The sequence below is a fragment of the Tachyglossus aculeatus genome, chromosome 23 (genome assembly GCF_015852505.1).
Source record: "Tachyglossus aculeatus isolate mTacAcu1 chromosome 23, mTacAcu1.pri, whole genome shotgun sequence".
Lineage (NCBI taxonomy): Eukaryota > Metazoa > Chordata > Mammalia > Monotremata > Tachyglossidae > Tachyglossus > Tachyglossus aculeatus.
Window position 1 is genome coordinate 42181617 of NC_052088.1, and position 18552 is coordinate 42200168.

An 18552-nucleotide genomic window follows, 5' to 3' on the forward strand; every position below is an offset into this window, starting at 1 on the left:
CCCCAGGGCGTTAGGCGTGGTGACGTCACGCGCAGGCGGGCTGGGCACCGCCCCCTTCCACTCCGTCGCTAAAGACGCTTAGGCTGCCGAGGAGGCGCGGCGCGGTGACGTCACGCGCAGCCGGGCGGGGACCCCGCCTATCGGTTGCTAAGGACGCTTCGGTTGCCAGGCTCCGGGGACTGCGCCAGGCGTGGTGACGTCACGCGCAGGAGGCCCCAGGACGCTCGGCGTGGTGACGTCACGCGCAGAAGGAGTTGGGCGGGGGCCCCCTCCCTGTCGTTAGGGAACCTTGGGTTGCCGAGGGCTCAATAAATACGATTGAATGAATGAATGCATGAAGGAGGAGGTGCGGCGTGGTGACGTCACGCGCAGCCCAGCGGGGCCCCCGCCTCCAAGTTGCTAAGGACGCTTCCGTTGCCAGGCTCCGGTTAGCACGCACGGCGTGGTGACGTCACGCGCAGGTGGGCTGGGAGAGGGCCCCGCCTCTCCGCCGCCGAGGAGGTGCGGCGTGGTGACGTCACACGCAGGCGGGCTGGAGGCCCGCCTCTGTCGCTAGGGTAACGGATTGCCGGGGTTGCGCGGCGCGATGACGTCACCTGCAGCCCAGCGGGGCCACCGCCTCCCGGTTGCTAAGGACGCTTCCGTTGCCAGGCTCCGGGGAGCACGCACGGCGTGGTGACGTCACGCGCAGGCGCGCTGGGGGCCCCGCCTCTGTCGCTAGGGAAGATTGGATTGCCGAGGATGCGCGGCGTGGTTACGTTAACTTTTGACGTTCCGCAACGGGAAGGGAAACGATATTGGCCAAGGAATGTTGCCAACTTGGACTTCCCAAGCGCTTCGTGCAGTGCTCCGCACACAGTAAGCGCTCAATAAGTACGATTGAATGAATGAATGAATGATTGAATGAATGAATGAATGAATGAAGGAGGAAGGGAGGCGTGGTGACGTCACCCGCAGCCCGGCGGTTGCTAAGGACGCTTCAGTTGCCGGCTCCGGGGAGCACGGACGGCGTGGTGACGTCACGCGCCGGCGGCCCCAGGGCCCTCGGCGTGGTTACGTCACGCGCAGGCGGGCCGGGAGGGGGCGTGGAGTGGGACGTCACGCGCAGCCAGGCGGGGGCCCCCGCTGCGGTTGCTACGGACGCTTCCGTTGCCAGGCTCCACGGCGTGGTGACGTCACGCGCAGGCAGGCTCGTGGGAGGGGGACGCCTGGGACGCCGAGGAGGCGCTTCGTGGTGACGTCACACGCCGCTGTCGCTATGGAAACCACGTGGGGCGCATGCGCAGTGGGGGCGAGGCCCGGGCGGGCGGCGGCCACGGGGCCTGAGGCGGCGGCCGGTGAGTGCCCTTCCCCCCGCTATTATTTTCATTTTTATTGTTATTAATATCGTTAATATTATTACCAATAGTCACCTTTGCTTCCTATGTGCCAAACCCTGTCGTAAGCGCTGTGCTGGGCCCCGGCTGCCCCGCTTCTGACGGCTGAGGGAAATGACCGGCCCAAGGTCACTCGGCAGGCCCGGGATTCGAACCCAGGACCCGCTGGCGGGCCCTTGGCGGATCGAGCGCCTGTTGGGTGCCAACTTGGACTTCCTAAGCGCTTAGTACAGTGCTCTGCACACGGTAAGCGCTCAATAAATACGATTAAATGAATGAATGAATGTTAGTCAACTTTGGTCTCTAGATGTTGCCATCTTGAACTTCCCAAGCGCTTAGTCCAGTGCTCTGCACACAGTAAGCGCTCAATAAATAAGATTAAATGAATGAATGAATGTTAGTCAACTTTGGTCTCTATGTGTTGCCATCTTGAACTTCCCAAGCGCTTAGTACAGTGCTCTGCACACAGTAAGCGCTCAATAAATGCGATTGAGTGAGTGAATGTTAGGTAGGGACCGTCTCTATATGTTGCCAACTTGGACTTCCCAAGCGCTTAGTCCAGTGCTCTGCACACAGTAGGCGCTCAACAAATACGATTAAATGAATGAATGAATGTTAGGCAAGGATGGTCTCTATATGTTGCCATCTTGGACTTCCCAAGCGCTTAGTACAGTGCTCTGCACACAGTAAGCGCTCAATAAATGCGATTGAGTGAGTGAATGAGTGTTAGGTAGGGACCGTCTCTAGATGTTGCCAACTTGGACTTCCCAAGCGCTTAGTACAGTGCTCTGCACACGGGAAGCGCTCAATAAATACGATTGAATGAATGAATGAATGTTAGGCAGGGACGGTCTCTATATGTTGCCATCTTGGACTTCCCAAGCGCTTAGTCCAGTGCTCTGCACACAGTAAGTGCTCAATAAATACGATTGATTGAATGAATGAATGTTAGGGAGGGACGGTGTCTAGATGTTGCCAACTTGGACTTCCCAAGCGCTTAGTCCAGTGCTCTGCACACAGTAAGCGCTCAATAAATACGATTGAGTGAATGAATGAATGTTAGGGAGGGACGGTGTCTAGATGTTGCCAACTTGGACTTCCCAAGCGCTTAGTCCAGTGCTCTGCACACAGTAAGCGCTCAATAAATACGATTGAGTGAATGAATGTTAGGTAGGGACCATCTAGTGTTCTGCACACGGTAAGCGCTCAATAAATACGATTAAATGAATGAATGAATGTTAGGCAAGGACGGTCTCTATATGTTGCCATCTTGGACTTCCCAAGCGCTTAGTAAAGTGCTCTGCACACAGGAAGCGCTCAATAAATGTGATTGAGTGAATGAATGTTAGGTAGGGACCGTCTCTATATGTTGCCAACTTGTACTTCCCAAGCGCTTAGTACAGTGCTCTGCACACAGTAAGTGTTCAGTAAATACAAATGAATGAGTGAATGTTAGGTAGGGACCGTCTCTAGATGTTGCCACCTTGGACTTCCCAAGCGCTTAGTCCAGTGCTGTGCACACAGGAAGCGCTCAATAAATACGATTGAATGAATGAATTCCCTTTGGCGAGTTTCTACGAAGCAAGGAAATTTTAGATTTTGTTCCCGGAGGACAGAAAAGGAACTCCGTATGGATGGTTTCCATGGAGCAAGAGAGTTTTCCTCAGAGTTCATTAAGGGCCTATTAATAGTAATAATAATAATGGTTATTTAGTGCTTACTGTGTGCAAAGCACTGTTCTAAGCACTGGGGAGGTTACAAGGTGATCAGGTTGTTCCACTTGGTGCTCACAGTCTTCATCCCCATTTTACAGATGAGGTCACTGAGGCCCAGAGAAGTGAAGTGACTTACCCAGAGTCACACAGCTGACAGTTGGCAGAGCTGGGATTTGAACCCATGACCTCTGACTCTCGCATGCTGTGTGACTTTGGGCAGGTCACATCCCTCTCTGTGCCTCAGTCTCCTCCCCTGTAAATGGGATTAAATACCCAGCCTCCCTCCCTCTTGGACTTTGTGGGACGGGGCCTGTGTTCAAATCCTACTGTGTTGCATTTATCTCAGCACTTAGGGCCGCGCACGTCGTAAGCACTCGAAGCAGGGACGGGGTCTGCTAATTCTGTGGAAGTGTCCTCTCCCAGAACAGTGCTCTGCACATAGTGAGCGCTCACTAAGTGCCACTGATTGATGATAACTATTAATATTGTTATTTGGTGGAGTGGATGTATGCGGTCTTCAGGATTTCAGTCAGGTTTTCAGCAATAATGCTCCCCCGTCACCTGTTGGTGAGAAACTTTTGATGGTTAGTAGAGACAAAAAGATCTTTTAGCACTAGGAATGATTGTGTTCCCTTCTCCTCTTTCGAGCACTCGATAAATGCCATTGATTGATAACTATTAATACTGTTATTCGGTCGAGTGGCTGTATGCGGTCTTCAGAATTTCAGTAGTAGCAGTAATTTCAGTAGCAATAATGCTACCCCGTCACCTGTTGGTGAGAAACTTTTGATGGTTAGTGGAGACAAAAGGATCTTTTAGCACTTGGAATGATTGTGTTCCCTTCTCCTCTTTCGAGCACTCGATAAATGCCATTGATTGATAACTATTAATACTGTTATTTGGTGGAGTGGATGTATGCGGTCTTCAGAATTTCAGTAGTAGCAATAATTTCATTAGCAATAATGCTACCCCCTCACCTGTTGGTGAGAAACTTTTGATTGTTAGTAGAGACAAAAGGATCTTTTAGCACTTGGAATGATTGTGTTCCCTTCTCCTCTTTCGAGCACTCGATAAATGCCATTGATTGATAACTATTAATACTGTTATTCGGTGGAGTGGATGTATGCGGTCTCCAGAATTTCAGTAGTAGCAATAATGCTACCCCGTCACCTGTTCGTAAGAAACTTTTGATGATTAGACAAGAGACAAAAGGATCCTTTATCACTTGGAATGACTGTGTTCCCTTCTCTTTCGAGCACTCAATAAATGCCATTGATTGATAACTGTTAATGCTGTTATTCGGTGGAGGGGATGTATGCGGTCTTCAGAATTTCAGTAGTAGCAATAATTTCAGTAGCAATAATGCTACCCTGTCACCTGTTTGTGAGAAACTTTTTTGATGGTTAGTAGAGACAAAAGGATCTTTTCGCACTTGGAATGATTGTGTTCCCTTCTCCTCTTTCGAGCACTCGATAAATGCCATTGATTGATAACTATTAATACTGTTATTCGGTGGAGTGGATGTGTGCGGTCTTCAGAATTTCAGTAGTAGCAATAATGCTACCCTGTCACCTGTTAGTGAGAAACTTTTTTGATGGTTAGTAGAGACAAAAGGATCTTTTAGCACTTGGAATGATTGTGTTCCCTTCTTCTCTTTCGAGCACTCGATAAATGCCATTGATTGATAACTCTTAATACTGTTATTCGGTGGAGGGGATGTATGCGGTCTTCAGAATTTCAGTAGTAGCAATAATGCTACCCCGTCACCTGTTCGTAAGAAACTTTTGATGGTTAGACAAGAGACAAAAGGATTCTTAACACTTGGAATGACTGTGTTCCCTTCTCCTGTTTTGAGCACTCAATAAATGCCATTGATTGATGATAACTATTAATACTGTTATTCGGTGGAGTGGATGTATGTGGTCTTCAGAATTTCAGTAGTAGCAATAATTTCAGTAGCAATAATGCTCCCCTGTCACCTGTTGGTGAGAAACTTTTGATGGTTAGTAGAGACAAAAGGATCTTTTAGCACTTGGAATGATTGTGTTCCCTTCTCCTCTTTTGAGCACTCGATAAATGCCATTGATTGATGACTATTAATACTGTTATTCGGTGGAGTGGATGTATGCGGTCTTCAGAATTTCAGTAGTAGCAATAATTTCAGTAGCAATAATGCTACCCCGTCACCTGTTGGTGAGAAACTTTTGACGGTTAGTAGAGACAAAAGGATCTTTTAGCACTTGGAATGATTGTGTTCCCTTCTTCTCTTTCGAGCACTTGATAAATGCCATTGATTGATAACTATTAATACTGTTATTCGGTGGAGTGGATGTATGCGGTCTCCAGAATTTCAGTAGTAGCAATAATGCTACCCCGTCACCTGTTGGTGGGAAACTTTTGATGGTTAGCCAAGAGACAAAAGGATCTTTTAGCACTAGGAATGATTGTGTTCCCTTCTCCTCTTTCGAGCACTCGATAAATGCCATTGATTGATAACTATTAATACTGTTATTCGTTGGAGTGGATGTATGCCGTCTCCAGAATTTCAGTAGTAGCAATAATGCTACCCCGGCACCTGTTGGTGAGAAACTTTTGGTGGTTAGACAAGAGACAAAAGGATCCTTTAGCACTTGGAATGATTGTGTTCCCTTCTCCTCTTTCGAGCACTCAATAAATGCCATTGATTGATAACTCTTAATACTGTTATTCGGTGGAGTGGATGTATGCGGTCTTCAGAATTTTAGTAGTAGCAGTAATTTCATTAGCAATAATGCTACCCCGTCACTTGTTGGTGAGAAACTTTTGATGGTTAGTAGATACAAAAGGATCTTTTAGCACTAGGAATGATTGTGTTCCCTTCTCCTCTGTCGAGCACTCGATAAATGCCATTGATTGATAACTATTAATACTGTTATTCGGTGGAGTGGATGTGTGCGGTCTTCAGAATTTCAGTAGTAGCAATAATGCTACCGTGTCACCTGTTGGTGAGAAACTTTTGATGGTGAGCAAAGAGACAAAAGGATCTTTTAGCACTTGGAATGATTGTGTTCCCTTCTCCTCTTTCGAGCACTTGATAAATGCCATTGATTAATAACTATTAATACTGTTATTCGGTGGAGTGGATGTATGCAGTCTTCAGAATTTCAGTAGTAGCAATAATTTCACTAGTAATAATGCTACCCCGTCACCTGTTGGTGAGAAACTTTTGATGGTTAGCCAAGAGACAAAAGGATCTTTTAGCACTTGGAATGAGTGTGTTCCCTTCTCCTCTTTCAAGCACTCGATAAATGCCATTGATTGATAACTATTAATACTGTTATTCGGCGGAGTGGATGTATGCGGTCTCCAGAATTTCAGTAGTAGCAATAATGCTACCCCGTCACCTGTTGGTGAGAAACTTTTGATGGTTAGTAGAGACAAAAGGATCTTTTAGCACTAGGAATGATTGTGTTCCCTTCTCCTCTTTCGAGCACTTGATAAATGCCATTGATTGATAACTATTAATACTGTTATTCGGTGGAGTGGATGTATGCGGTCTTCAGAATTTTAGTAGTAGCAATAATTTCATTAGCAATAATGCTACCCCGTCACCTGTTGGTGAGAAACTTTTGATGGTTAGTAGAGACAAAAGGATCTTTTAGCACTTGGAATGATTGTGTTCCCTTCTCCTCTTTTGAGCACTCGATAAATGCCATTGATTAATTGATAACTATTAATACTGGTATTCGGTGGAGTGGATGTATGCGGTCTTCAGAATTTCAGTAGTAGTAATAATTTCAGTAGCAATAATGCTACCCCGTCACCTGTTGGTGAGAAACTTTGGATGGTTAGCCAAGAGACAAAAGGATCATTGAGCACTTGGAATGACTGCGTTCCCTTCTCCTCTTTCGAGCACTCGATAAATGCCATTGATTGATGATAACTATTAATACTGCTATTCGGTGGAGTGGCTGTATGCTGTCTTCAGAATTTCAGTAGTAGCAATAATTTCAGTAGCAATAATGCTCCCCCGTCACCTGTTGGTGAGAAACTTTTGATGGTTAGTAGAGACAAAAGGATCTTTTCGCACTTGGAATGATTGTGTTCCCTTCTCCTCTTTCGAGCACTCGATAAATGCCATTGATTGATAACTATTAATACTGTTATTCGGTGGAGTGGATGTATGCGGTCTTCAGAATTTCAGTAGTAGCAATAATTTCATTAGCAATAATGCTACCCCATCACCTGTTGGTGAGAAACTTTTGATGGTTAGCCAAGAGACAAAAGGATCTTTTAGCACTAGGAATGATTGTGTTCCCTTCTCCTCTTTCGAGCACTCGATAAATGCCATTGATTGATAACTATTAATACTGTTATTCGGTTGAGTGGATGTATGCGGTCTTCAGAATTTCAGTAATAGCAATAATGCTACCCCGTCACCTGTTGGTGAGAAACTTTTGATGGTTAGCCAAGAGACAAAAGGATCTTTTAGCACTTGGAATGACTGTGTTGCCTTCTCTTTCGAACACTTGATAAATGCCATTGATTGATAACTATTAATACTGTTATTTGGTGGAGTCTTCAGAATTTCAGTAGTAATAATTTCAGTAGCAATAATTCTACCTGTTGGTGAGAAACTTTTGATGGTTAGTAGAGACAAAAGGATCTTTTAGCACTTGGAATGATTGTGTTCCCTTCTCCTCTTTCGGTCACTCCGAAAGCCGATAGCCGGCCTATTGTTTCGAGCATTTTATCCGGTAAATTGACTCGTTTCCCGGTTCGGCGTGTTAATCCCGTCGACCCTGGGAAGTGCCCTAAATGGGTTTTGTTTGTTTCGTGACTCTCTTTGTACCGCACTTTGTGCTGCCTTGCTTCTTTCCCCATTTCTGGTCACGTAAGGGGGTGTTGATTTAATTTAGACTGTGAGCCCACTATTGGGTAGGGACCGTCTCAATATGTTGCCAACTTGGACTTCCCGAGCGCTTAGTACAGTGCTCCGCACCCAATAAGCGCCCAATACGATTGAATGAATGAATTTAATCTCCATTAAAGTTGGGCCGTTTTTCTCTAGGGATTCCTTTCTCTCTGGGAACAGTGTGGCCTAGTGGGTAGAGCCGGGGCCCGGGAGTCTGTAGGACTCATCATCAGTCGTATTTATTGAGCGCTTACTATGTGCAGAGCACTGTACCTGCTGCCGGGTGACCCTGGCCAAGTCCCTTCACTTCTCTGGGCCTCAGTTGCCTCATCTGGAAAAGGGTGAGCCCCACGTGGGACAGCAGGGACTGTGTCTAACCCGATTAGCTTGCACCACAGCGCTTAGTACAGTGCCTGGCACGTAATAGGCGGTCAACACCATGGTTACGATCATTATTTACGGAAATCACGGACTCTGTGCCTTTTCCCATCTACATGTTGGAGTTCTGTCATCCTCACGTAATAAGCGCTCAACAGCACGGTTATGATCATTATTTCCGGAAATCACGGACTTCGTGCCTTTTCCCATCTACAGGTTGGAGTTCTGTCATCCGCGCTTGTCTTAGAACAATTCATTCAATCGCATTTATTGAGCGCTTACTGTGTGCACCGCACTGTACTAAGCGCTTGGGAAGTACAAGTTGGCAACATAAGAGCAATGCCACAGTCCAGTGTGCCGAGTGTAAAGTGGACTGTTTCTTCAGTAATCAATGGTATTTATTGAGCATTTAACTCTAATAATAATAATAATTGTGGTATTTGTTAAGCGCTTACCATGTGCCAGGCACTGTACTGAGTGCTGGGGGGATATGAGCAAATTGGGCTGGCCACAGTCCCGGCCCCACGTGGGGCTCACGGTCTCCATCCCCATTTTCCAGATGAGGGAACTGAGGCCCGGAGAAGTGGTGACTTGCCCAAGGCCACTCGGCCGACAGAATGACATTTCTGGACAAAAGCGGCCTGCGTCCGGGAGGGAGCAGGTCGGGGCGACGCAGAGGGGAGTGGGAGGAGAGGAAAGAGGGGGTTCAGTCAGTTCAGCCGTCCGGCGGCCCCCTAAAACGTGATGGCGTTTGTGAGCGTAGACATCCAGGGGCGGGGATTGATTGATTAATTGATTGAAAGGAGCAGGCGACACACGACTGGTTGTGGATGACACACACAACCGGGGCGCAAAGGTGGCTGCCATTAGAGGTGATGTGATAAGCGTCTCCCCGCCCCGGGCAGGTGAACTAGCCACCGAGAGGCCAAAGGCAACGGTTTACGGCCGAACAGCCGGGTGAGTGCCCAGAGGGCAGCCAGCGGCTCGGGGGGGGGGGGGGGCGCACCCCAATTCATTCATTCATTCGTATTTATTGAGCGCTTACTGTGTGCAGAGCACTGTGCTAAGCGCTTGGGAAGTCCAGGTTGACAGCATCTAGAGACGGTCCCTGCCCGACAGTGGGCCCACAGTCTGGAAGGGGGAGACGGGCAACGAGACAAAACATATCAACGAAATAAAAGAAATAGAATAAATATGTGCAAATGAAATAAACGTCTCCAATATGGGGAAATAAAACTTCCCAGGCGCTTCGGGCAGTGCTCTAGCACACAGTGAGCGCTCAGTAAATGCGACTGAGTGAATGAGTAGTGTCGGGAAGGAGATGGGAAAGGAGGAGGGAAGGAGATGGGAAAGGAGGAGGGAAGGAGATGGGAAAGGAGGAGGGAAGGAGATGGGAAAGGAGGAGGGAAGGAGAAAGGAAAGGAGGAGGGAAGGAGATGGGAAAGGAGGAGGGAAGGAGATGGGAAAGGAGGAAGCAGAATGGAAAGGAGGAGGGAAGGAGATGGGAAAGGAGGAAGGAAGGAGAAAGGAAAGGAGGAGGGAAGGAGATGGGAAAGGAGGAGGGAAAGAGATGGGAAAGGAGGAAGCAGAATGGAAAGGAGGAGGGAAGAAGAAGGGAAAGGAGGAGGGAAGGAGATGGGAAAGGAGGAAGGAAGGAGAAAAGAAAGGAGGAAAGAAGGAGAAAAGAAAGGAGGAGGGAAGGAGATGGGAAAGGAGGGAAGGAGAAAGGAAAGGAGGAGGGAAGGAGATGGGAAAGGAGGAAGCAGAATGGAAAGGAGGAGGGAAGGAGATGGGAAAGGAGGAAGGAAGGAGAAAAGAAAGGAGGAGGGAAGGAGATGGGAAAGGAGGGAAGGAGATGGGAAAGGAGGAGGGAAGGAGAAAGGAAAGGAGGAGGGAAGGAGATGGGATCTGTAGGGCGCTTCCCTGGGTGCGGCGCACTGTACTGAGCGCCTGGGAGAGGCCTCTAGAACAGGCGTGGCCCCCGCCCCCAAGGAGCTGCCGGTCTAGCCAAGGAGACAGACGTGAAGACGTGGGTAGGGACCGTCTCTCTAGGTTGCCAACTTGGACTTCCCCAGCGCTTAACACAGTGCTCTGCACACAGTAAGCGCTCAGTAAATACGATTGAATGAATATGTTGCCAGCTTGTACTTCCCAAGCGCTTGGTACAGTGCTCTGCACACAGTAAGCACTCAGTAAATATGAATGAATGAATGAATGAAGTAGTACCCGTGATCCACGGTTGCTCTGCCGTGTCCTCAATCAATCAATCAATCGTATTGAGTGCTTACTGTGTGCAGAGCACTGTACTAAGCGCTTGGGAAGTCCAAGTTGGCAACATCTAGAGACAGTCCCTGCCCAACAGTGGGTCCACAGTCTAGAGGGGGAGACAGGCAACAAGACAAAACATATCAACAAAATAAAATAAATAGAATAAATATGGACAAATAAAATAAATATCTCTAATATGGGGAAATACAACTTCCCAAGCACTTTGGGCAGTGCTCTAGCACACAGTAAGCGCTCAATAAATGTGACTGAATGAATGAGTAGTGTCGGGAAGGAGAAGGGAAAGGAGGAGGGAAGGAGAAAGGAAAGGAGGAGGGAAGGAGATGGGAAAGGAGGAAGGAGGAGGGAAGGAGATGGGAAAGGAGGAAGGAAGGAGAAAAGAAAGGAGGAGGGAAGGAGAAGGGAAGGAGAAGGGAAAGGAGGAGGGAAGGAGATGGGAAAGGAGGAGGGAAGGAGATGGGATCTGTAGGGCGCTTCCCTGGGTGCGGTGCACTGTACTGAGCGCCTGGGAGAGGCCTCTAGAACAGGCGTGGCCCCCGCCCCCAAGGAGCCGCCGGTCTAGCCAAGGAGACAGACGTGAAGACGTGGGTAGGAACCATCTCTCTAGGTTGCCAACTTGGACTTCCCCAGCGCTTAGCACAGTGCTCTGCACACAGTAAGCGCTCAATAAATATGACTGAATGAATATGTTGCCAGCTTGTACTTCCCAAGCGCTTAGCACAGTGCTCTGCACACAGTAAGCGCTCTATAAATACGATTGAATGAATGAATGAGTGAAGAGAAGTAATACCCGTGATCCACGGTTGCTCTGCCGCGTCCTCAATCAATCAATCAATCAGTCGTATTTATTGAGCGCTTCCTGTGTGCAGAGCACTGTACTAAGCGCTTGGGAAGTCCAAGTTGGCATCATCTAGAGACGGTCCCTACCCGACAGCGGGCTCACAGTTTGTTCCCCAAGATTTCTGCTGTAGTTTCAGTGGCAACCCTGTCCTCTGTTTAATTTTTAATTCACTCATTGATTCATTCAGTCGTATTTATTGAGCGCTTCCTGTATGCAGGGCACTGTACTGAGCGCTTGGGAAGTCCAAGTTGGCAACATAGAGAGACGATCCCTACCCAGCAGCGGGCTCCCAGTTTGTTCCCCAAGGTTTCTGCTGTAATTTCAATAGCAACCCTGTCCTCTGTTTAATTTTTAATCCGCGACGTTGTAAATCTACCCTCTTTTCCCAAGCCCGTATTTATCGGATGGGAAGGTTTTCCGCTCGGAGGGTCGATTTACAGCGTTGCGTAAGCTGTTGTTGCAGCCCAGTAAACCCTTTCCATTCATTCGTTCATTCCGGCCTATTTATTGAGCGCTCACTGTGTGCAGGGCACTGTGCTGAGCGCTTGGGAAGTCCAAGCTGGCAACATAGGAGAAGTGGTCTTTTAGACTGTGAGCCTGTTGTTGGGTAGGGACTGTCTCTATATGTTGCCAACTTGGACTTCCCAAGCGCTCAGTACAGTGCTCTGCACACAGGAAGCGCTCAATAAATACGATTGATGATGGTCTGTCAGATACGAGGGGGGAGGGAGGCCCAGGCCAGAGGGAGGATAATAATAATAATAATGATGGTATTTGTTAATCAATTGGATTTATTGAGCGCTTTGTGCAGAGCACTGTACTAAGCGCTTACTATGCGCAAAGCACTGTCCTAAGCGCTGGGGGGGGATACAAGGTGATCAGGTTGTTTGACCCCGGCCATCTTAAATAAATAAAGGAAGGATTGAAGGGCGGCAGGGGGATAATTCAGCCCATATTCTCCACTTGTTCAAAGCGTGTGTGCACAGAGTAAGCGCTTAACAAATGCCATCAATCAATCAATCGTATTTATTGAGCGCTTACTCTGTGCAGAGCACTGTACTAAGCTCTCGGGAAGTACAAGTTGTGTAAGTACATCATTATTATTATCGTTATTCACCAGACACCCGGAGAGTGACACAGCACTGTTTTCTTTCTTTCCCCTCGACGCCTGATGTGGAGTGCATTTTCCCCGATCAAAGCACCTGATCAATCAATCAATTGTATTTATTGAGCGCTTACTGTGCGCAGAGCACTGTACTAAGCGCTCGGGAAGGGCAAGTTGGCAACCTGAGCTGGATTGCATTTTCACTTTTTAAAAAACCCACCCCCTTTGGGAGGGAGAAAGAAAGAAAAGTGGAGTGAGGATTTTCCCGAAATGGTCAGAGCAAGCCGGAAGAAAGCCGGTCCGGTGGGAATGGGAGGAGTTTATGGAATAACGATGGTGTGCCGGGCACTGTACTAAGCGCCGGGAAAGATGCGAGGTAGTCGGGTTGGACGCAGGCCCCGTCCCGCGAGGGGGCTCGCGATCTCCATCCCCGTTTTCCAGATGAGATCACTCAAATCCCGGCTCCGCCAGTTGTCGGCCGTGTGACCTTGGACAAGTCACTTCCCTGTGCCTCAGTTCCCTCATCTGGAAAATGGGGATTAAAACCGTGATCCCCCTCGGGGGGACGGCCTCTGCAGCACTTAGAACAGTGCTTTGCGCATAGTGAGCGCTTAATAAATGCCGTCATTATCCCGGAGGCACAGGGAATAATAATAATAATAATAATAATAATAATAATAATAATGGCATGGGAATAATAATAATAATAATGGAAGGGAAGGGACTCACCCAAGGTCACACAGCGGACAAGCGGCGGAGCCGGGATGTGAACCCGGGTCTCCTTGACTCCCGGGCTCTACCCACTAGACGCCACTGCCTCTCAGGGTTATCTAGAAGAAGCCTGTTTGGCGGGAGGGGGGTGTAAACGTGCTTTTTCAGGGGTCTTATCATCGGTCGCATTTATTATTAATAACGCTCAATAAGTACGATTGATTGATCGATCAGGTGCTTTGATCGGGGAAAATGCAGTCCACATCAGGCGTCGACGGGTGCCTGGCGAATCGCGATAAATTATAACGATACTTATTAAGCGCTTCGTGTGCCCAGAGCGCTGTACTAAGCGCTCGGGAGAGGACTACAACAGAGTTGGTAGACGCGTTTCCCCCATACTGATCTCCTCCAACGCAATCAGTGTGGCCTAGTGGGTTGAGCTAGTGGGAAGCAGGAGGAGCTGGGTTCTAATCCCGCCCCCCGTGTGCCGCGGGACCTCGGGCAAGTCGCTTCCCAAGCGCTCAGTACAGTGTTCTGCGCACAGTAAGCGCTCAATAAATATTGATTGATTGATTGATTCCCTTCTCTGGGCCTCCGTTCTCTCATCTGGAAAATGGGTATCCTATCGTATGGATACTATATATATGGTATATATATAATGCCGTAATTATAATTATTATGGTGCTTGTTAAGCGCTTAGCGTGTACCCGGCACTGTGCTAAGCACTGTGGCCCAGGGGAAAGGGAGGTCAGAGGTCGTGGGTTCTAATCCCGGCCCCGCCACTTGTCCGCTGTGTGGCCTTGAGCAAGTCACTTCACTCCTCTGGGCCCCATCCGGAAAATGGGCTTGAGGACTGAGAGCCTCACGTGGGGCGACCCGATCACCCCGTATCAACTCCGGCGCTTAGAACGGTGCTCGGCACCGCCTCGCCCAGCGGACCCCGACCTCTCGAACCCGGAGCCCTGCCCAAGCGAGAGTGACGGGGGGTCAAAGGTGCGAGGACGAAATCCAGAGCGGCCCAGCGCGGCCCAGGGCAAAGAGCACCGGCTTTCGATTGTGGTTACCAAGCGCCCGCCTGTCCTAATAATAATAATAATAATAATAATGGCATTTATTAAGCGCTTACTACGTGCAGAGCACTGTCCTAAGCGCTCGGGAGAGGCCCGTGCAGTATTCAGATCCTCGCACGCCGGACGACCTCGTCTCTGGAGGCCTCGGTTCCCTCCGCTGTAAAACGGGCCGCCCCTTCTCGACTGGGAGCTCATCCGTTGCCGATTTGTCCTCCCCAAGCACCCAGTACAGCGCCCTGCCCGCAGGAAGCGCTCAATAAATGAACGACGACGAGTCGCTCAGCGCCGCGCCCGCGTCTTCGGGTCCCGCGTTTTCCAGGCCCAGGGGAGGGAAGCGGGGAAGTCGTCGGGGGCGGTTTCCCCCTTCCACCTTGTCGGGGGGAGACATTCGGTCGTATTTATTGAGCGCTTACTGTGTGCGGAGCACTGTACTAAGCGCTTGGGAAGCACAAGTTACCCGCAGGCGAGAAATCACGCTCCTTGCTAAGCAGGCCGGAAAAGAAACTCCTCTCAGGTTACCCATCAAGTAACTCGAGTAAGCGCTTAACAAATGCCATTATCATTATTATTATTGAGGAAGCAGCGTGGCTCGGTGGAAAGAGCCCGGGCTTGGGAGTCAGAGGTCATGGGTTCGAATCCCGGCTCCACCATATGTCTGCTGTGTGGCCTTGGGCAAGTCACTTCACTTCTCTGAGCCTCAGTTCCCTCATCTGTAAAATGGGGGTGATGACTGTGAGCCCCACGCGGGACAACCTGGTCACCTTGTATCCCCCCAGCGCTTAGAACAGTGCTTTGCACATAGCAAGCGCTTAATAAATGCTATTATTATTATTATTATTATTATTATTATTATTATCTGAGTGGAATTATTGCTATTATTTATTCGAAACGGGACCCGTAAGCAGAGGCGGTGAGGACGCTCTGTCCCCCCGGGCACCCGATCCCGGCTCTGCCGGTTGTCAGCCGGGTGACCTTGGGCAAGTCACTTCACTTCTCCGGGCCTCAGTTCCCTCCTCTGGAAAATGGGGATGAAGACTGGGAGCGCCGTGTAGCCTCCCCAGCGCTCAGAACAGTGCTTGGCACATAGTAAGCGCTTAACAAATACCATTATTATTATTATTATTGAGGAAGCAGCGTGGCTTAGTGGAAAGAGCCCAGGCTTGGGAGTCAGAGGTCATGGGTTCGAATCCCGGCTCCACCATATGTCTGCTGTGTGGCCTTGGGCAAGTCACTTAACTTCTCTGAGCCTCAGTTCCCTCATCTGTAAAATGGGGGTGATGACCGTGAGCCCCACGCGGGCCAACCTGATCGCCTTGTATCCCCCCCAGCGCTTAGAACAGTGCTTTGCACATAGTAAGAGCTTAATAAATGCCATTATTATTATTATTATTATTATTATCTGAGCGGAATTATTGCTATTATTTATTTGAAACGGGAACCGTAAGCGGAGGCGGTGAGGATGCTCTGTCCCCCCCGGGCACCCGATCCCGGCTCCGCCAGTTGTCGGCCGGGTGACCTTGGGCAAGTCACTTCACTTCTCCGGGCCTCAGTTCCCTCCTCTGCAAAATGGGGATGAAGACTGGGAGCGCCTTGTAGCCTCCCCAGCGCTCAGAACAGTGCTGTGCACATAGTAAGCGCTTAACAACTACCATTATTGTTATCTGAGCGGAATTATTGCTATTATTTATTTGAAACGGGAAGCGGAGGCGGTGAGGACGCTCTGTCCCCCCGGGCACCCAATCCCGGCTCCGCCGGTTGTCGGCCGGGTGACCTTGGGCAAGTCACTTCACTTCTCCGGGCCTCAGTTCCCTCCTCTGTCAAATGGGGATGAAGACTGGGAGCCCCCCGTGGGACAACCTTGTAGCCTCCCCAGCGCTTAGAACAGTGCTTGGCACATAGTAAGCGCTTAATAAATGCTATGATTATTATTATTATTATTATTATTATTATTATCCGGCGGCGTGTCTCCTCCCCGCCCCGCTAACCGCCACCCCCGGCGTGTCTCGCCGTCCAGGAAAGGTGCCACCGGCCCGCCTCCGCCCGAGATGACCCCGGCGCCGCCCGCCGCCTTGGCCCTGCTGGCGGCCTTCTGCTGCCTCAGTTGCTCCGCTTTCCCCCGCGAGCCGCCCACCTGGTTCGAGGGCGTCTTCCTGTCGTCCATGTGCCCCCTCGACGACGGCACCACCCTCTACGGGATCATGTTGGACGCGGGGAGCACCGGGACTCGCATCCACGTCTACACCTTCGCGCACAGGCGCCCCGGTGAGTCCCCTCGCCGGGCCGCGGCGCGCTGTACTGAGCGCTTCGGGGGGGACACTACAGCGGCAAGTCCCGCGACCAGCCCGCGGTCGTTGCCACTCATCCGTTTATTCGGTCGTCTTCATTCATTCGTTCAATCAATCGTATTTATTGAGCGCCGACTGTGTGCAGAGCACTGGACTAAGCGCTTGGGAAGCTTTATGGGGCGCTTACTGGGTGCAGAGCACTGGACTAAGCGCTTGGGAGAGGACGGTAGAACAATCAACAGACGCCTTCCCTGCCCACAACGAGCCCACGGTCGTTTCCATTCATCCATTTCTTCCTATTGGAGCGCTGACTGGGTGCAGAGCACTGGACTGAGCGCTCGGGAGAGGACGGTAGAACAATAAACAGACGCATTCCCTGCCCACAGTGAGCGTACGGTCATTTCCACTCATTCATTTATTCAGTCGTATTTATATAAGAGCTAAATTGTGACTTTATATTATGGCTGTAATATAACTATATGACTATGTATATATATACACTAAAAGAGCTAAATACTGTGTATATATATATATATATATATATATATGTATATATATACTAAAAGAACTAAATAGTAAGTATATATACACTAGCGTATATATAGTGTATGTACATATATGTGTGTGTGTATATATATATACACATATATACATACACTATATATACACTAGTGCATATATACAGTAGTCTATATATACTAGTATACTAGTTGTGGCCTGTGGGGCTCAGCCACCTCTTCTCCCGATCCGTGTTTCCTTCCAGAGCAGCCTCCGGAGCTGGAAGGGGAAATCTTTGACTCGGTGAAGCCCGGGCTCTCCGCCTTCGCCGATGAGCCGAAGCAGGTGAGGTTTCCCCTCGACGCCCCCCCCCCCCTTCCCTCCCTCCTCGTCCTCCCCCCAAAAAACAGCCCCGAGGACCCCCTACCCAGCGAGGGTCGGGAATTGCGTCTCCGGATCAAGGCGGAGTCGGGAGAAGATCCCGGACAGATTCAAGGAGCCAGCCAGCTCCCAGCGGATCTCTTCCCTTCATTCTTGCGTATTTATCGAGCACTCCCTGTGTGCCGAGCGCTTGGGAGAGGACAGCGCAACAATAGGAGGGAGAGGGAGACGGACATTAATAGAAATAAATCACATTTGGGGATATAAGTGCTGTGGGGTTGTTGGGGGGGATGAATAAAGGGAGCGAGTCGGGGCGACGCAGAAGGGAGTGGGAGAAGAGGAAAGGGGAACTGAGTCAGGGAAGGCCTCTCGGAGGCTTTGAAGGGGCCGCAGTCTAGAACGGCTCGGGAATAAACAGGAAATTTGCTTTATACAACAAAAATCTCCTGCTTCATTTTATCTTGCTGATGTCTTCGAAGCCTGAGAAGGCAAATATATGGGCTGAAGAGGAGAGTTTTCTTCGTGCCAAACCTCTCCTGATCATTTGAGGTCCTCAGGGCTTCAAAAGGAGAACACCTGAGGGTCCTAAAGGAGAAATTGGCTTCTTGCAGATCCGTCTCCTGTTCGTAACTCCACCTCAGGCCCCCGAGGCCTTTGAACTGAGCATGAACGAGGGAACGTTTGAGGTGGAAAAGGGGAAATTGGCTTCACGCAAACAGCTCCAGCTGGGATTTCCCTTCCTAAGGTCATCAAGGCCAGAAAAGAGAATCCTGAAGGTCAGAAAGGAGAAAACTGCTCCCTGGAAACCCATCTCCAGCTTTTCTTTCTCTGCCTAAGGCCTCGGAGGCCTCGAAAGAGGGTACTCGAGGTAAAAAGGAGAAAGTCACATGGACGCAATCTACAGTTTAGGCTTCTCGGAGGTCTTCGAGGCCTCCGAGCAAAGGAGAAATTTGCTTTAAAAGGCAAACCAATCTCCTGCTTTCTTTCTCTAACATGGGTCTTCAAGGCCTGA

The 18552-nt window shown here is 49.5% G+C and overlaps 1 protein-coding gene across 1 annotated transcript; it reads left to right on the forward strand.

The window, feature by feature from the left end:
* Positions 1-9192: 9192 nt before the first annotated feature.
* LOC119944588 (ectonucleoside triphosphate diphosphohydrolase 5-like) lies at positions 9193-18552 on the forward strand. Its single transcript, XM_038765586.1, has 4 exons — positions 9193-9320; positions 16391-16638; positions 17425-17504; positions 18286-18552. Exons 2-4 carry the CDS (start codon positions 16422-16424, stop codon positions 18550-18552), a joined length of 564 nt encoding a protein of 187 aa, XP_038621514.1. The 5' UTR covers positions 9193-9320; positions 16391-16421.

Excerpts from the sequence above, each read along its gene's own strand:
- LOC119944588 (XM_038765586.1), top strand. The coding sequence starts at position 16,422 with ATGACCCCGGCGCCGCCCGCCGCCTTGGCCCTGCTGGCGGCCTTCTGC. Across the intron at positions 16,639-17,424 it reads CTTCGCGCACAGGCGCCCCG|AGCAGCCTCCGGAGCTGGAA; the intron begins GTGAGTCCCCTC and ends GTTTCCTTCCAG. Across the intron at positions 17,505-18,285 it reads TCGCCGATGAGCCGAAGCAG|GTCATCAAGGCCAGAAAAGA; the intron begins GTGAGGTTTCCC and ends TCCCTTCCTAAG.